The sequence below is a fragment of the Anopheles gambiae genome, chromosome 2, assembly GCF_943734735.2.
Source record: "Anopheles gambiae chromosome 2, idAnoGambNW_F1_1, whole genome shotgun sequence".
In the NCBI taxonomy this organism is placed as follows: Eukaryota; Metazoa; Arthropoda; class Insecta; order Diptera; family Culicidae; genus Anopheles; species Anopheles gambiae.
Genome location: NC_064601.1, coordinates 81,608,706 through 81,627,694, shown reverse-complemented (window position 1 = coordinate 81,627,694; position 18,989 = coordinate 81,608,706). Strand labels below are relative to the sequence as shown.

The 18,989-nt window shown below is 44.0% G+C and overlaps 2 protein-coding genes across 6 annotated transcripts in view; one reads left to right on the top strand and one right to left on the bottom strand.

Moving 5' to 3' along the window:
- Positions 1 to 6,744, top strand: part of LOC1274950 (GTP-binding protein RAD) — a 42,714-nt gene extending 35,970 nt beyond the window's left edge. For all 5 annotated transcript variants that reach the window (XM_061652622.1, XM_061652619.1, XM_061652623.1 and 2 more), the window contains 3 exons: positions 2,591 to 2,771; positions 2,877 to 3,010; positions 3,094 to 6,744. In XM_061652622.1, coding sequence (XP_061508606.1) covers positions 2,591 to 2,771; positions 2,877 to 3,010; positions 3,094 to 3,237 — 459 coding nt within the window. In that variant the 3' untranslated portion in view covers positions 3,238 to 6,744. The remainder of the gene's footprint in view (positions 1 to 2,590; positions 2,772 to 2,876; positions 3,011 to 3,093) is intronic.
- Positions 6,745 to 6,795: 51 nt separating this feature from the next.
- Positions 6,796 to 17,549, bottom strand: LOC1274949 (uncharacterized). The gene is made up of 5 exons (XM_061652618.1): positions 16,681 to 17,549; positions 10,398 to 10,699; positions 9,567 to 9,917; positions 8,577 to 8,892; positions 6,796 to 8,494 (listed from the first exon to the last, which is right to left on the bottom strand). The coding sequence occupies exons 1-5, from the start codon at positions 16,781 to 16,783 to the stop codon at positions 8,031 to 8,033; spliced, it is 1,536 nt and encodes a 511-aa protein (XP_061508602.1). The 5' UTR covers positions 16,784 to 17,549; the 3' UTR covers positions 6,796 to 8,030.
- Between the last annotated feature and the right edge of the window lie 1,440 nt (positions 17,550 to 18,989).

Below are 18,989 nucleotides of genomic sequence, written 5' to 3'. Positions count from 1 at the left end.
AAAGTGTATTAGAAAGCAAATTAAATTAAGGGAAATAAAGCAAAAGATAAAATATAGCGCATATAGAACCAATTTTTATGCAAAATTCAAGCCACGAATAAGCTCAAACTTCTTTACACAGCTTATTTGTTTTAGCATTAAACATTCAGTGCCTAGTAGACATTGTCCTAAGCATAAAAATAACTTCAAATTTTCGTCCAATTTTATTAGGCATGAATACAGATACTCCCGCATTTCAGTATGTCCCTAGCTGATAGATTTGTCTAGTGAATACTCGTTTTATTCATAGAACAGATGAAAAGATCAAAAGCAGTTCAATCAAATTTAATTTGCTTTCTAGAAATGGTTACATGCTCTTGTCAATCAATCTTATTACAAGTCTACTCCAATACTAACGATCAAATGTAGACTAGTTTCCAATAAACTTTTTAAATTAATGTATTTCCAATGATTGACAAATTAAGATTTTTTTTATTAGAAGCACCAAACCACGCACGAATGTTCCAGAACCGAACGAACTATTGTAGACAGCTTTAATGCACATAGGGCTGCGAAATGCATTAGTTGTCCGGATAACCACGCCAAGTAGTTAGTTAACTTATGTTGCAAACATGTCTATTAATCAAAACAATTTAAAATTACCTTTTTTACAAAGTTTTGATTTTTCTTTTGATCGTGTAACGGACAAAGTTCGTGCTGCGTACACACCTGCGTCTGATTTTCATTCATAAATTTGGGAATGAGCTAAGTTCGTCGAACGCGCAAATTGTCACATTTTTCCCGTGTGAAAAAAGCTTTTATTAGCACGCTACGTGGTCATTTCGCTATGAAATGAAGACTATCCGACTTTCACTGGACCACATATATTTCAGACCTTTTACCATATTTATGCCGTCCCGTGATACAGTCGTCAACTCGAACGACTCAATAACATGCCCGTCACAGGTTCAGGTCTACAATGGACCGTCCCTCAGTATCAAGAACTGACTATATCCGGCTGGGTGGTAATGGATTAAGTCTCGAAACCCTGTTTAGCCCGGCAAGTTCGCGTAGGACGTTACGCCAAATAGATAGACCATATTTATGCATGGTGTTCCGAGATATCCGTCTGATTTTTTACAGGGACATAGGTGGAGAGTGTCCTCAGCGATGAGTGTAAAAATGTTTTCCGATAACTGGTCTAGATAACTAACCAGAATCTCGCAAATCCAGATAATAGGTAAAAATATGAGGTATCTGACTTTAGGTGGCCGCCACCGTATGCCCCTAGTGAGTTTAGTTATGTGTGGCTCATTGGTGCACCTAAATCCAATGACTCATAGTACAAAAGTATTAAGATGAGCAATATATTAGTCTAAACATAAGAATTTCTCGGCCAGAAATGAAGCTTTCACTGAAAATATAATAAAAAATTATCAGTTGGACTTCAAGACATCAGAAGTTTAACTTTAAGACTTCAGCGACCTGGCGCCTTCAATGAAGACATCAGCATTTTAACATAAAATACAGATAACCAGGTGGATCATACTAAGATCCCACAATGCCCGAAGTAAATATTGTAGATGGCATTTCTAATAGTTTATCAATATGAAATTGTAAATTTTTAATTAACTTATTTGTATATTGCTGTTAAACAGATAGCAATCTCGACGAAGCTACAGTTTTAAAAGTGTCATTCTGATTGAGCTTCAGATTGATGGCTGATTTCCATCTCTTGCCTATGAACATCAATTTAATTTAATTTTCCAAAGCTCGTCAATCTTGACGTAGTTTGTAAAAGTGAAAGTTTAAAAAGCTGCTTGAACCGAACGACTCGTTTCAGTGACTGTAAATGTCAAATTTGATGTCGCTTAATTACTTTACTGGATCGTTAAAAAGTCAGAGTAAATCAAAATGTGACAGGTGCGCTAAGGCAGCAAAAAGTCAGACCACAAGTCGATGCCATTAAATCATTACTAATTGAGTGGGAAAAGGCAAAGCACTGGCAGCCAATTGAAGCGTGGTCAATTAGTCAAACCTAGCGAAGCAAACACCAGCGCCAGCTCAGGGGGTGTGTGCCGGGCAGCGAGGATGGCATTGTTTGTGGAAGCAATTTGAATCACTAAAGCCAGACTCGCTCGCTTCCAGACAGTGCACGGGGATTAAACAGTCGGAGCGTGCCGTCCCCTTGATGCTGCATGCTCCTTGCAAGATAAATGTCATGTCGATGAGGCACGCTTCCTTGCTGGCCCCTGCTGGTGATGCCGAGGTGGATGCCTTTTTGCTATTTGCGAAACGATAAAATATTCCGAAAGCTGTCTGTTCTAATCGGGAAGGCACCATTCTGGGGAAGGTGGGAAGATGGAGGGGGGAGAAAAGTGTGCGTGTCGTGGACGAGCCGGTCCGAGCACGGAATACTAATGCGAAACGAGTTGACATAATCAAGCTAATCCTGGTCGTGGTGGAAGAGATTTTTGCGCCAAGTTGCGGTGTCTGGTGTGCTTGATTAAGTTGTGGGTTTTCTCTCTCTCTCTCACTCTCTTTCTCCCTCTCTCTCTCTCTTCATCTCTTTCTCATTTTCTTTCGGCTTTCTCTTGGTTATCGTTTGCAGGACGAAATGCTCAAGGCGGACGCATTTTTGGTGGTGTACTCCGTGGTAGATAAGGCGACATTCAGCCGGGCCGACCAGCTGCTCAACATGCTGCACGATATGGACGTGAGCCGGTCGCGGCCCACAATACTTGTGGCGAACAAGATCGATTTGGCCCGATCACGAGCGGTTTCTTCGCAGGGTAAGCAGTCGGGGCCATGAGTCCATGAGAATCTGCGCACGGGAGCATTACATTCGGGCACGTGTAGATATCACGTCTTACCATATCCTCTCACTCTCTCCACAGACGGGAAATGTCTTGCCTGTACGCACAAAATCAAATTCATCGAGGTATCGGTAGCAATCAACCATAATGTGGACGAATTGCTTGCCGGCATCCTGTCGCAGATACGCCTCAAGCGGGAGCAGTCCGCCGTACAGGTACGCGCAATGCATGATAGGATCACATCTGGGCAGAATGCTGAATCAATTTACATTAATATTTGCCCTCTTTTTTATTGTAGGGCATTCGAGAACCATCGTCTGCACACTGGTACAAAAATCGCAGCGTTGTGCGGGCATCGATGAAGGCTCGCCAAATGATCACGTGGGTGTTCGGCAAGGAGGATTCAAAGTTTAAAAATTGCGAAAATCTTCAGGTGCTGTAAGCCCAGCCGGGGTGTAATGTTAACGGGGGGAGGTGACATACACCAAAGTAACAATAACATTTTACGTGTGGATCAGGTTGATTCTTATCTTGTTTGCGCATTCAAGCGTCGTTCATTAGAAAAACAAGTAAGTGAAATTGAAAATGCAATGCAAACGATGACTTTAGGGTTGATTCGATGGAATCAGCGGAAAAAGCCTACAGCATAAAAGAAATATATTAAATCATAACTGGAAAACAGAAAAAGATAAGACAGAGAGCAGAGTAAAAAAGCAACCAAATGCAAACAACCAAACCGCAACAACAACAACATCAAACCGCAACATTGATATCGTTTACACATCTATATGCTAAAAGTGCCTTTGTCAGCGTATCTGAAACTGCTTAGATATGTATAATGAAATGCGATCAGTAGAAAGCAATGTATAGGACGGTTTCCCATGTCTACGGGACGATTCGTGGAGAACATATTGAATGCAAAAGGGGCGTACAGGGTGCTAAGGGCACAATATGTGTGAGGTTATGTGTGTGTTCGGTTCAATCGATAGCAACCGGACACTCGACTCAAAACCAATGGAAAAAAGGGGAGAAAGATATAGTTTAAATAGCAGAATGACAGCTGTTGGTTCTATAAGGTCAGCGAAACAACCGACAGAAGGCAAAACGGAAAGGGTAAATCAAATTAACCTCTAAGCAAACTTCATACCATGTGCCATGATGCTGCAAGTCCTTAGCAAATCCTTTCTAGTTCATCCGTAGAAGAATCACTCCTAACAACTCTTTACTTGGTCACAAATATACTCTGTAAGGATTGAAACGTCTCCTACGTGTAGCGTTGAGCGGATTGCAGAAAAAAACAGAAACATATACACACACATATACACATAATATACCTATACATAGATCTTTTCTACGTGATGAAAGTGGTAAGCATAATAAGCCCATTGTTGTAGCAGAATGATTTGTAATGACGCAAGGTGCAAGAAAAAATAAAGCAACTTTAAAGTAATTCAACAACCCATAACAAACCGAAACCCGAAAGCACGCAGTAAGAGAAAGAAAGAAAAAATAATACAGAAAGAAGTTATAAAAACAGAAGTAAATAAATAAGAAGTTATAGAACACGAGGATAGAACAGAGCGCGTGAACAAGTGCGCTCAACCAGCAACAATAACAATACGTGAAAATGGCAGCAATATAGAAGCAAACTTTAAACTAAGCTAAGCGTCTTAAACAAATATTCTAACAAACAGCTGACACGTGTTACAACCACTGCGCGACACCAAAAACGGCAGTTTATATAGTCAGTAAAAAAAAAAGAAAGAAAGAAGCGAAACACCATTTGTATCCGTACTTCGCAACATCATCTCAACCGAAAGCATCAGGCTCATCAGCATCGTTGTTGCCACTATATAGGGAAAAGAACAAACCGCAAATACTACATCCATTTAGTGTAATAAGAGTAAAAAAAGAGAGCAAAGAGTTTCAAATTAACGGCTGTTGGCCTCGCCACGGCTGCGGTGGGTGGTGGGGTGTGATAGTGTTGTGTGGAAACAAAACACAAAGTGTTAATATTATTCGTTAACTGTATTCGTTGGGTCAGTGTTTTTTGTGTGAGTGTGGATGGTAGTTAAAACTCTAGCGCGTAGAAAATGAATAACTACATATAAAAAGCATAAGAAAAGTTAAAGCGATTAATAAAACATGGATAAAGCATTAAAGTTAACCCATGGTAAGCGGTACAAGGGGCAAAAACGGCGCCTGTTGCGCTACATTTTCGACGCTACACTCTTCGCGGCACGTTGAAATAATTTAACTTTTGCACCTTAACCATTAAATGTAATATGTTGTTTCGATATCTTGTGTCGTCGTCCACCGCACTGTATATTGTGAACATTATTTCCATCGAACATGATTAACCTAACCTTGTTAAAAATACAAACTCGACAATAATATGTGACGCGGTTCTGTTTTGGAATGTTTTGAGTGTTTCAATGCGCATTCTGGCCATGCCGTACTTGTAATCCCTTGTCGCGTGTTTCCTTCCTTAGCGATAAGTAACGATATGAATGAATCTTCCTGTTCCTAAACCGTACATAATGGCACAAACATGTTGGATAAAGGTTGAAAAAACTCTCACAACCATCTACGATAGTGTAGCTCGAAAATAGGAATCGAAAATCAGTGTTGCACCATCACCCATTATCTTTACGCACTCACGACCTGCACACCCACGGACCTGCACGAACCTGTACGCCTTCCCACACTGGAACCACTGGAGTCCATTTTTCCCATTTTCCGATTTGTAGTGAAGATGGCATACCATCGTTTTTGCTATCGTATTTTTCTTAAACCGCCTTGAAATGTTGCCAAACTAATAATAACCGAGCGGTGCACCACAGCTTGGACAGATGATATCGTTTAACACACCTAGCACTTGCAACACACAAACACACATCCGTCATATACAGGTTTAATGCGCACTCATACACCCACAGTTATTCACAGCCTATGGTTGTTATTGGATCATGTTCATATTATACCGGGAGGTCATCCTTATAGTGACTACAACACTACTTTATGTACGAAATAATGCGCAACGTAATGCGACAACAAACCCGAAATCAAAATAAAATGCACACAAAAACACACCAAGTCACATCAACAAGCGATTTGGTGCGCATTCGAAAGCATTAAAATAATAATCACCAAGCGTAGGGAAAAACGAAATAAAAAAGAGAGAAGAAAATCAAACAAATTAAAAAAACAAACTATATATCAAACAAGCGAAGATGAAGTGAAAAAGAAAACGTTCGCACTGTGTATATCAAACATAAAAAAAGAATTAAAAAAAAGTTGATAACTTGTTAACTGTGGGCCCAAAGATAATAATAATAATGTTAGAGCGTGTAAAGAACGTATGCAACGTAAGGAAGATGAACAACAAGAATGGATCCCTCTCCTCTGTGCTATTGCTTCCATTTTCTTTTACTGTAGAGCTCGTTTCCCTTGCAGTTTTGTGCCCAAATGAGTTGGCGGAAGACAAAACAGAAACAACAAAATAAAAAAATAAAAAAGCAAAAATTAAAGAAACCGATCAGATCGTCCACGCAACACGCATCCAGAGCCTGCCATTTTGGGGAGGGTGTGGAAACTTGTTAGCATATACTTAGTTTAACTTTTCTATCACTTAGTGCAACACTTTACCTTTAGCTATACTTTTCTACAAATAAGCAAGAACGTCCCAATATTCTATAAAAGTTTTTGGGAAAAAAGGGATGTTGCAACAACCAATAAGGTATCGCAGGGCCACTGTACAGAGTGGCATAAATATGGAAGAAAATATAGAAAAAAAAACATATAAAAAACGGCAAACAGGCAAGCAAAACATGCATGCACATTCAAATACCTATAGCATCTACCTAATATACAAGCTAAACTTACGTATTGTTTTAATATATTTTTCTTGAAATAAATAAAAATTGTTCACTGATTATAAAAAAAGAAAGTTTTATAGCAATCGTCCCTTTCTTTGCCGAAAAAAATCTCTCACATCGCGTTTGAAATGTTTTCATATGAAAGAATTCGTTCGATTTTATTCCGTTTTCAATCAATAAATTAATATCACATTACGTATTGTTGTTAGTAGCATTTTGTAACAGTACATGTACCACACACGCACACGCACACCTTTGCAGTTTGCGCACACCTTTCCACTTTAAATGCGTATGTTTGCTTAATCGTAAATTGAGAATTCGCATCCGTCTTATCAAAAATATCCGGGAATTTACTCTTACCCTATTATTTCTCTATTTCTCGCCCTCTCTCTCTCTCTCTCTCTGTGGCTGTGAATGTGTGGTTGAAAGTTTGCTGCTTAGTCTACTAGTTTGGAGCTGCCCTATCCATTTAATCCGGAAGGACTAAACCAACGAAGGATTTGCTTTGGTGCCGTGTGTTGCGCGCACTCCTTCGGCAGGTTGCATTTGGGTACGATCGGCCATACGATCGCCTGCTTGCTCTGCACGTCCCTAACGCCACAGCAAACACCGTTTGAGCAAACACGGGGACGAGAGACACAAGGGCGCAATAACTTCTCCCCCAAAAACGTCGTCGTGTGTCATGGTGAAATGCTTGATCGTCGTTGGTTTTTGTATGTTTGTTTTTTTGTTGTTGTTGTGATTAATGTATAGATATATCGATTTGGTTTCACTAACATGTTTCGTCGTTTTGGTCCCAATTCCATTCTCAACCGCAATTCACAGCACAACGAACGCCCACGCCCCATCCGCAATGTGTTGCTCGTTTGCTGCCTGAAGCGCGCACTGTACCTGCGGCAACAATACAACTATGCACACACGTACACACATTTAGTCAACCACGTTTTCCTGCTTGTCTTTCATTGTTACGTTTTTGGTAGTAAAAAAATTAGTTCAGGAAGAAGTTGGTTCAGCCTTTCATCGGACAACATTCTGCTTACTGTCTAAAAATGATTCTGTGTTTGTGCGTGAGTTTGTTTTTTTGTTCTTCCTGTCTGTAGCTTAATGAGGCAAAATGAATTAAAAAACAAGAAAAGGAGAAAGAAAACCTATCCTCGCAAGCTTACATACACGGACGACGCATGCCACGCAAAATACTGCCGGATTAAGGTAATCTTTCTCTCCTTCGGTCTCGAAATCTCTCCAAATGTCCTCACTAACACAAAACCACGCTCTTACTTAATATCTCGCTGCCGTAGCTCTTTACACAATTTACCATGCCCTTCCCGACTATTCATTGGTTATGCCTTAACTACTACTAAACGACTAAGGAAGGGGCAGACGGCGAAACGGGGAGCGTCGGGGAAGTGTCGGAGGCAACCACCAACGCCTCCCCTCCTCCTCCTCCGCCTCTTTCTGCCATCGGCGACTGTTCCGCAATGCTAGTAATGTGGCTATTGCTATTGCTACCGTTGCTAATGCTAGGACTATTGGTCTGTGCGGCTGGCTCGGTGGTGGTAATCGTCACTACCGGCAGACCGTCGCTACCGTCGGACGGTTTCTGGGTGGGAAACAGCACCGAGTAGGCGGGCGGTGGGTCCAGCTCGCCGTACTGAGGTAGATTGTGGCTGGCGGGTGAGGTACCACCGTCGCCGCCGGTCATTCCATGGCGCCCGGGCGTACCGCCGTCCGCCGGGGACGAGGTTTGCAGAAACGAGGGCATCTGATCGGGAAGCGAATCGTCCGGGCTGTGCTCGGGCTTGTGAGATCGGCAGCAGCATTCTGTGCGGAAGGATTGAAAGCATTAACAAAAAATGTAAACACAAAGAAAAATGCACTCCGCAAAACCGCAGCAGCAGCTTACCCCAGAGACCGCAAATTAGTAGCGCGCCACCGCATATGAGCATGCCGAGAAACAGATAACCCCACGGGCCATATTTCGACAGGCCGGTCATGCGGCTGTGGTGCTTTTTGGGCGGCACCACCGCCGGCTCGGTCACCGGCGGCACCGGGGAAACGGGCACTGCCGGCGGGTACGTGGCACCGAACTTTTGCTCGAGCGCAATGTCCACCTCGCCGAAGGCTGCCCCTTTCGACGGTAGCTCTTTTGGTTCACCGCCGAAGAATGACTTGATCGTGTTTTGGATGTACTGGCGAAACACGGATTGGACAGGATTTTCCTGCAAAAGAGAGAGATATATAGGAACGTCAGTGTCAACTCAAACATGTGCGCTCTACTTTTACAGTTTCGAAAGTAAGATGTTGCCCGCGCTGTGGGTAAGGAATGTGAGCGCCATTTAAATTTGCTGAGTGACATATTTTCTACGATGCACTCGCGCGTGGTGGGTGGAAAGAAAATTCATGTCTGTCTTTAAAAGCGATAAAAAGGAAGCACCAAGAGAAAAAAAAACACAGAGACGAACGGCGACGTCTGTGACCATATCTTCCAAAAATAATAAAAGAAACCAACGCTGTAAAAATTGGGACAAATGAAAAGGAACTAACAATGCATGACACACTTTTATCTGGAGTGCAACAGAAAAGCAAAACAGGAGGAAAAAAGGAAACGAATTCGTACCACTTCCGGGTGTGGTTTATGGCATGATTTAACACAGGCGTCAGCGAAATGGAAGGGCCCCGGGCTAGAGAGAATTAAGACGTTGAATTATGCCTGCTATAAAGTGATCGTCGCAAGACTGACTGCGGCTCATTGATTAATGGCTTGTCCCTGACCAAGGGAAGGGTGGTAGGTACATTACTCAGTTGAGAACGGTTCATTGTGAAAAATGCTACAATAAGCGAAGAATCTGAATTCGCCCAATGGCAGTAGAGCTAAGAGCGATCCGAAACTTACCGAATATTCCTGCTGTCGATGTTTGACACACATCGCCTCGTTCTCGTCGCTGACCTCGCTACCGATCGGTGGACAGTTGGGCAGCCCGTCACACACCAGCTCCCGGGCAATGCACAGCAGCGGCATGCCGACGTACTCCAGACAGGAGTGCTTGTCCCGCTCGAGGCAAACCGCACCCTGCCCGACGACCGTGATCTGGAGGCGATAGTTGGGCGCATTGCCGTCGTGGTTCCAGGCTATGTTCAGCTTGCCCTGCAGCAGCCGCATCGGTTCCTCCTGCGTGGCAGCCGTCTCCAGCAGGCAGGGATCCAGGCGCCACGAGGGCAACACCTCACCGTTGGCCGATTGCGACTGTGAAAAAAACAACAACCAGGGAAGCAACACACGGGGAAACAATATAGTTCAGCAAGTTCAGTTAGATCAATTGGGAGAGAGGTTTTGAACCATTTTTCGCTCGAACTAATTAGCACCACTCCCGCAGCCATGACCGCGCACGGGCGTGCGGGTGAGCTAGTGTGCGAGCTATTTGTTGCGCATCGTTGCCCTTGGCTAGGCTGGGTGAGCAGGGAGCCACAAACTGACATGTGCTCGTGCGGTCGTGGTTGGGCGGATCGTTTCGAGCGGTGCGTATGTGCTGCTGCTGCTGCTGCTCATCGCAATGCGATAGAATAAACGCACTCGAAAAGAATGTACATCCAACAACGTAACACACCCACACACACACCCACACACACCCAGACTTGTGGACCTTTCAACCAAACGGCCATGCCAAGAACAGGTTCCGCTGCAAAGACGAGCGGGCGTGTCGTCACGCGCCGCACACATACGTACGATGGTGAGCGGGCAGCTATGCGTGCTGTTGCTGGACTTGTTGCCGTTGTACTTTCTGCTGGCCGTGCTGCGGGGCCCCTGCCCCGGTACGCGCTGCATGCGCACGAAGAAGTTGTACGCATCGGGGGCCCGGAACTGGCGCTTGCAGGAAGTGGCCGACGATGACGACGCCTTGCCATGCTCGGGGCGCAGGGCTAGCAGCAGGCTGGACGCGGCACCCTTATCGCTGACGTACTGCTGTTCGCTCGTCTCGCCGCTCTCCCCGCACAGCGATGGTAGACCCGCACCCGTCGGTTCCGCACCTGAACGAAAGAAAGAGAGAGGCAGAGAGGTATAGAGGGAATAGGGAAGGAACGATAAACAAAGACACTGTAGATGGGTTTCGAGCATGTTCGATAAAATTGTTGAATTTATATGCGAGCTTTAAGTTTGTACGCAGAAACAATGTGGCTAGGCAGTTTCTAGCTGAATAAAATCAATTTTTATCGACTATACAAGACATCAGACGTTTTTTACACATTTCGTACTTTTAAGTTCATCCTATATGCTATTGTCAATTTCAAGACACATTTTTGAATTCGTCTGTCAGTTCATAGAAATTGTCCTCTCTTTCTTTATCTATGCATTTCATATAGCATTTCAGCTAATTACATTATTTCTTGAAAAATTCATTTTAAAACATATTTCAAAAGCTTAATTCGAAAAAAATCCACATTGTACGTTTAACAATATAGTATTATTTGAAAAATAGCAATATAGTCGTTTTCTTCCCTGTATCCTTTAGTAACCATTAAAGTTTAGCGACGTGTCTGTAAATACGCAAGTAACAATTGACAACCAAATTTAGTTGAATCAGTTTTTATATCTTATTATTTGGTGTAACGTGCTACGCAGACAAGCCGGCCTAAACAAGGCTTTCGAGACTTAATTCGTTACCACGCAAGCCGGATAGTCAATCCTTGCTACGGGGGGACGGTCCATTCTAGGCTTGAACCCATGATGGGTATGTTATTGAGTCGTTCGAGTTGACGACTGTACCACGGGACCATCCCCAGTTTTTATATACAGTTGCTCAATAAATTGAAATGGTAAACTCAACTTGTTCGCAGTTTTTTTTGCATATATCGTTGCAAGTTCTCAAATTAGACTTATCTTTCATGCATTTGATAGGTTATCTATGAGAGCATCGTTGAAGTTTTCAAAATTTATGGTATGATTAAAAACAAAACCTATGACTAAATGGACAAAAGCGCGACAATTGATGTGACAATTTAGTTTTCGTGAGGAATCAAGACCACGGTCCTTCTCAGGCTACTGATAAATAATGAAACAAATCTAATTTGACAAATATAAGTTCTTTAAAACCGTAAGTCTTCTTCTATTTGGCGTAATAGTCCTTCGGGGACATGACCGGCCTATATAGGCTTTCGATACTTCATTCAGTACTACGCAGCCGGATACGTCAGTCCTTGCTACGGGGGGACAATCCACATGAGGGTTGAACCCGTGACGGGCAGGTTCTTAAGTCGCACAAGTTGACGACTGTACAATGGGAACGCCCCCTTTGTACAGTAAGTCATAAAGACCGTGAATCAAAAATAGTAATGGGTAAAGTTGACAAAATTGTGGAATCGGCTCCGATCTGACTCCGATCATTTCGGAGCCGATTCCGGAAGGTAGGTCGTTCGGAAGCGTCCGGAATCGCCCGAAGCCGTCCTGAGTCTTTAGGAGTCGGAGTCATCTGGAGTCTTCCGGAGTTAGTCCGAAGTCGTCCAGAGTAGTCTGGAGTCGTCACATTGCACCGGACGGCTCCTGTTGACTCCGACCGATTCCGGTCGACTCCGACTCCGACTCCGATATGACTCTGACTCCGGTAAGACTCCGACTCCGGTCGACTCCGGGCAACTCCAGCCGACTCCCGACGACTTCAGACGACTCTGGACGACTTCGGACTAACTCCAGAAGACTCCGGATGATTCCGTCTTTCAACGACTCCGGGTGACTCCGAACGACTCCGGATGACTCGGGGCCTTTCCAACTTACCATTTTAAACCTTTTATCATTATTTTAATTGCTTATAGGTTAATAGGTTTACTAAGAAACGGCTAAATTGTTAAAGTATTACACGAGAACCTATTTTAGTTTCACAAAGTCTTTCGATCTATTAACGAAAGCAATCCCGGAGATAGAGCCATGAAAAATAAAATACAGATTGTCACAAACTAGATGGAGCAGTGCAAATCAAGCGTATCTAAAAATATGGAATCTTGGAAATTATGTCAAAATAATGGACAAAAAGTGCACTAAAAAAAGACATTGCCAATGCTTGCGTACACTTCAATGCGCCTGCACACATTACACTAGGACAGTACTAAGATTGTTATGTATCATTTAAATGTTCACGTAACCTTTAAAAGGCTCCAAGCACCATAGACAGAAGTTCAGAAGAGACTGAAATCCAAGGTAAATTTAACAAACCCTATTACGAGTAACAGGAAAGAAAAAACAATCACGACACACTTATCATTAAACGCGAAGAAAGTGTCAATGAAAGCAAGTTATTCAACCATCGCTGTAACTAACGCAGTTATTCAGCAAAATCCATAAAGCCATTTCTCTCTCCAGCCACAACAGACCCACAAAAAAGTGTCCTCCATCGTGCCCCGTACGAGGACATGCGGCATTAGCCGGGGACGATCCTGAAAGCGAATTACGTGGTCAACGCTTCCCGCCCCATCCCGAGCGAGCGCTCTTTCTTTCGGGATCAACAGTCGACTGTCGTTCACAACGCAAAAACACACCATACAGGGTTTACCAAGTCACTTTGCGATGTGAGCTGCACAATTCATCTCACTTGAGACGTATTTCTATTTTGACGTGCTACTTCATTTGGCCCGAAATAATTTTCTATTCCGCCGCATTCATTTTCATCCATTATATGAAGCCTTTTCACAGGGGATGTTAGCTGGAGCCGTCCGCGATGTTTACATTTCTTTCAAAAATAAATTTTTGGGCTTTTAGTGCTGATTTGTGATACAAGTATGTTGTTTAACAAAGAAGAGAAATTTATCTTTACTCCGCTGTAGCATTCTAGCCGAAAAATGGGTTATTCATTGAGTTATTAGCAGATTTGACTGAGCAGGTTCAACTGCTAATATCTCAACGAATAATCCATTTTTCGGCTAGAATGCTACAGCGGAGCAAAGATAAATTTCTCTTCTTTGTTAAATAACATACTTGTATCACAAATCAGCACTAAAAGCCCAAAAATTTATTTTTGAAAAAATGTAAACATCGCGGACGGCTCCAGCTAACATCCCCTGTGAAAAGGCTTCATATAATGGATGAAAATGAATGCGGCGGAATAGAAAATTATATCGGGCCAAATGAAGTAGCACGTCAGAATAGAAATACGTCTCAAGTGAGATGAATTGTGCAGCTCACATCGCAAATTGACTTGGTAAACCCTGTAACATAAAGGCAATGGGGGCCGTTAAAAGGGGTGTTGAACGGCAGTGGAGAAGGTTACTTTCTTAAATTATTTTATCTCATACGCATACGGTGTTGGGGTGCACCGCGTTTTTTGTTTTGCATTAATTAGCCTAAATGCTGGGGCACGTGTGGTGTTGGTGTTCGACATTCGACAGCAAAGTGGAACAAAACAAACGTTTCTTCGCTACAGTTTTTTTTCATCTTCTTCTAATGCTCATGCCACACTCTTGGGTGCATTACGGGCAGTTTTGTCGGTGTAGGAGGCAATAAAGAAGACTGCCGATACTTCGATCTTGATACTCTGCTCTGCACAACAGTTATCCAGTAGCTGGATGTGTGTCTCTGTGTGTGTGTGTGTGTGTGTTGTATTGCTCCGATTGCTTTCAATGTTCCCCGCAGCAGTGCCATCAATTATGCGAAGGTTACTCAAAATGACCTGTATCAATTTACGCTGTTGTGCCCTGCCTGCGCTGGCAGCATGGCCAGCGACGTTTGGGTCAGGCGCCTCTCTGCTCGGCCGGTATCTGCTCACAACCAGATACCGGCGAGCGGTTTCGATCCTTCGCACGATCGTCGGCTCGAGGTAGTGTAGAGCGGGCAGAGTGTGTCCGCCATAGACAGCCGAACACATACCCCGGTGAGGTGTGTGCCCCGTGCTCGTATCAACGGGCAGGTCTCGTTCGGATCGTGTCAATAGCTATTGATCTTGAAGACGTTCGAAAGCGGTAAGAAACAAACACACACACAAACCAACACACTTCCAGCCGTACGCGCATCCCACGAGTGCAATCACGCGGCGCTGATGCAATGTTGGCCTTACAGGTTGTGATTATTTCACCAACTGCCGCCGCCGCCAAACTGAAGTGGCTCGTGGATCCCCGGATCGTTGTTGTATTATTGCCTCTTAAAATCGATCTACTTCCGGAGTGAGATGGCGAATTTTTGTCTGGTTTGATGTGCGCCCAGACAGAAACACCTACTGCTGGAATGGTTTGTGTTAATTTAATTTTAATTGTTCTCCTGTTTTTACCAATTTACCGTACCGCACGGAAACGACGTACCAAGGGGGCAATGTTTGATCTTGAAAGAACGTGTGGCATCGCGGTCACGTAATTGATCCATTAGACACGCGTTTACTGTTGGGTGTGTCTTGCTAATAAAAATCAATTACTTACACACTTTATAACAAAGCACAAGCAACCGCACTGAAGGGGGGTTTAAAATGTGCTAACTTCAGCCACTATTGCTCAACCGCTTTTGCGCCACTTGCCACAACCCGCCATCCGGTGTTTTGTGGTTTTAAAATTTGCATCGACCGATTGAAGGAGGGTTTCTTAACCGATTGTCTCTTTTTTGGCTAAATCTAAAACGGTTTCAAGCGCGCCCGCACTCGACGGCTTTGGGACATAACGCTACGCCACGTTAAGGCACGTCGTCGATCGTAACGAATTCCGAATTGGATTTGGACATGAATTTCAACCGGGCAGCGGCTCACTCGACAGAGCCGCTGTTGTTGCTGTGGTGGTATTGCGCGGGAGGCTGGGATGGTGAAATAAAACAAACTGAGCGATACTTCCGCGATAACGCGTTGTTGCCGCCGTCAACGGTCTTGCAGGTGGTGGTGGTGTTCGCGAAAAAGCGCTAAAAAGCGAATGATTGAAAAAGATCATGAATAAACATAAGCAAAATGAAAAAAAAGACGCATTTGTGTGTGGTGGATGCTTCTAGACCTGTCAAAAGCTTAGCTATCAATGGGCTGGAGGCTTGGCAAACGAATGAAGTTTATAATCTTGTACCAAAAAAAAAAGCTGATTCGAACACAAATTCAAACCTGTTTAAAATACGAATTCCAAAACTAACTCGTGCTCTTGTACATTTGAGCTGAGTCCGTTATTTTTACTTCCTTTTATCGTTTCCCACAACATTGGAGCCGCTGTTCCTCCGTTAGCCCCGAGAGATGGAACCGTTTCGAACGATTTTTAAGCGATCATCATTGGCCATACTTTTCTAAAGTGTAAATAAAAACTAACGCAAACAGACGGCCGGCCATTGCCCATGTAAACAGGCGAGCGGCAGGCGGCACTCGGCGATTTTGGACCGATCAACAGCCGATCGAACAAAAAACCTGCTATCGATCAGGAACTGTTTACTCCGGCCGCGGTGGTTTCGATGGCAACGGTGAAGGTTCTTCACCACCGTCGAGGTTAAAGCCTACGTGACGCTCGTCGCCTACCTCGAAGCAGTTGGGATATAATTGCGACAATCTTTTTGAGTCACAGCAATCTCCCAAAGTGACCGCAATGATTCATGATTCATCTGTGGCAAGCTGTAACGCTTCCTGGCCTGGGGAAATACTTTCTTTAATGAAATGCGATTCCCACACGCTCGTCAAGCTGTGCGCGTAAGATGTGTTGTGAGTCAACGTTAACACGGGGGAAGCTACTCTAACGAAAACGAATCCGGTCCAGGGTGTGTTTGTGTGTCTGGTGGAAGTAACGTTCCAGTTCGTTCCATGTGTTCGGTGCTCTCCGGCCTTGCTTAGAGAGACACGGTCCTCCTCCCCTTAGTTGGTGGTGAGATATCCCCATCGGCCCTTTTCCATGTCGATTGCAGAGCGATGGAAAAGATGGTCTAAACATAAATGCAACACACATACATACACACACACACAAACGTCACGAACGCCTGGCAGCGTCCCTCGCGTGGCGTTGCGGTCGCACTTGTGAGATGATGTTTTTTTTTGGTTTTGGAATCTGTACGACATTCTTCGATTGCCTATTGCACAACTTACTTGAGAAGAACGATGCACAATCGGTGCGCTGTGTGTAGTAGAGTATAAAAATACACCACCACTGCAGCAGGGACGACGTTGTCGCCCGCGGGAGGAAGATCATTTTCCGTCTGTTTTTTTTCTCTCCTTTTGCTTTTCTTCTTTATGTTTATGATGTATATCTTTTCCTCAGCTCCAGCTGTTGCCCGTGTGTCGTGATGCTGGTTGTTGGTGTGTTCGTCGTTGGTTTGCCAGCAACACGCGCGCACATTAATCGCGAGGGAAAATCGGAGACGAGAAAACGAGCACACACACACACCGCGCACACAAACACACACACCTACACACACATACACAACGACACCACCAACACGGTACAGAGATCTTCACTCTTCTTCACAACTAACGGTTCTCCGCTTCGCACAGAGGCACACCGAGCGACCGGAACGCACTTTGGTTTTACTGGGCAATGCTCTTCTGCCCCTTCCTCGCTGCTCGCTTTCCCCTCCCTGCTTGTTTGTCGCTAGGTTGCCTACACAGCACTACACTTGACCACGGCAGCATCCTAGCCACAGCGGCAGCAGCAATGATCGGTCATATTGGACCCGTGACCGGGATACGGCAGCACACGCACACGCGAGGGTGTTCAGGCACAGAGTGTGACCCGAGCGCAATGGCGCTTCCTTTTACCTCTTCAGTGATCTCGCTCCGGAACGCAGCAGCGATCGAACCAGCGAGCGGACGGAGGACGCGAACAACAACGCGCAGCGCGAACGTCAAACCATCTGGAACTTTTCCTTCCAAGCTCAACACTAAAATGCGAGGCGCATTTCGCACGCGCACCAAGAGACGATGGCGATGCGTGGATGATCGAACCGACCGAGCCAGAGGTGTCAAATTGGAATGGGATGTGCAGCAAAGAGATTTAATATTTTAAGGAAGATAGAAACAATTGTTGAATGTATATTTTGATTTCATGTAAGTAAACATACATTTATCTTAATTATAAATTTAGGACATAACAAAAACATGCAAATGAATGAAATCAACACTGTTGATTATCAAATAAAAATTAGACATGCGCACTGCATAGCAGTTTGACGGCCCTGCCGTTTACATTGTTTTTGGCTGGATATTGTTTACGCACAAAGGGCGACGCGTCAATTCATCGGACATCGCAAATGGCATTTGATAATATTTTCTTTGCGTTTCCCTTTTTGGATTACTAAAATAATTATTGTTAGCGAGTGTAAAAGAGTTGATAAGTTTAATTGAATATTTAAAAGATTATTCTGTTACAGAGTGATAGAAATTGGTAGACCCATGTAGCCAAAATGCAGGAGCGCTGCCGTAAAGCAACTCACGACCCTTAAAGCAGCTTCAAAGTACGTAACATTATATTTACCATTGATGTTTTACCAACAACTTACTTTTGTTCTCTTTCCTGTTTAATTTGATAAAATAAAGCCGGGCAATCTGTACGGGCCGGTCAACTCGAACGAACAAAATGCCCGTCATGGGTTCAAGCCCCGAATGAACTGTTCCCCCATACGCTATGGACTGACTATCTTGCTATGGTAATGAATAAGTCACTGAAAGCCATACCTATCAGTGGTACAGGCATGCCTTGACCGACAACGGTTGTTGAGCCAAAGAAGAAGAAGTATCTGTACGTCTCCAAAATCGGCCGTAAAGGCAAACGCATGTTGTGCTCCCAGCCCCGGGACATGTAAATACTTGGAACTTGTTCAGTCAGGATCATTTGATCGGTTGGTAGGATGATGGGTGAGTTTTCGTCAAGATCTTACCCATAAGACATTGCCCCCAAAAAATAGTCTTCTCTTGGATCCTTCAAATTTAATATGAAGCTTAGCGATGCAGGACATTCTTCTGGAGGATGGTCAGGGGTGGATTAGGCTCTGAATTAGAATTTCTCATACAACTTCTCGCTCAATACTTCAGAAAGACCTACGTGTGACTGACTGACGATCCAGATCATAGATTCTGGAAATTCTATGACTTGATCTTAGCTAAATGCTGCCAGATATCATCTTAGTCGGTAATTTGCTCATTTTTGTTCCAAACCCCCTACCTTTCTGACGGCAATACCTGCATATACCTGCAGATTCAACTAGAACTTTCACCATCTAGCCGCTTCTATGTTAATAGCGATTACTTGCTACGGTATTCCCTTGCAGTTTATCTCGGTTGTCCTCATCAAGTATAGACAATGGGTGCCCAACGGACAGACAGATAGCGAGCGGTAAAATCCAGTAATGGCTAGGACCTGCTAGCCTAGGCTACGAATCCACTTTTGTCGCTAAGATCGC

What these genes read in the sequence shown, in the direction of transcription:
- LOC1274949 (XM_061652618.1), bottom strand. Translation starts at nt 16,783, where the DNA reads ATGATCTTCCTCCCGCGGGCGACAACGTCGTCCCTGCTGCAGTGGTGG. An exon ending in ATAGCTGCCCGCTCACCATC is followed by an intron (nt 9,918 to 10,397) that starts GTACGTATGTGT and finishes TTTTTTTCACAG; the next exon opens with TCGCAATCGGCCAACGGTGA. An exon ending in ATCGACAGCAGGAATATTCG is followed by an intron (nt 8,893 to 9,566) that starts GTAAGTTTCGGA and finishes TCTCTTTTGCAG; the next exon opens with GAAAATCCTGTCCAATCCGT.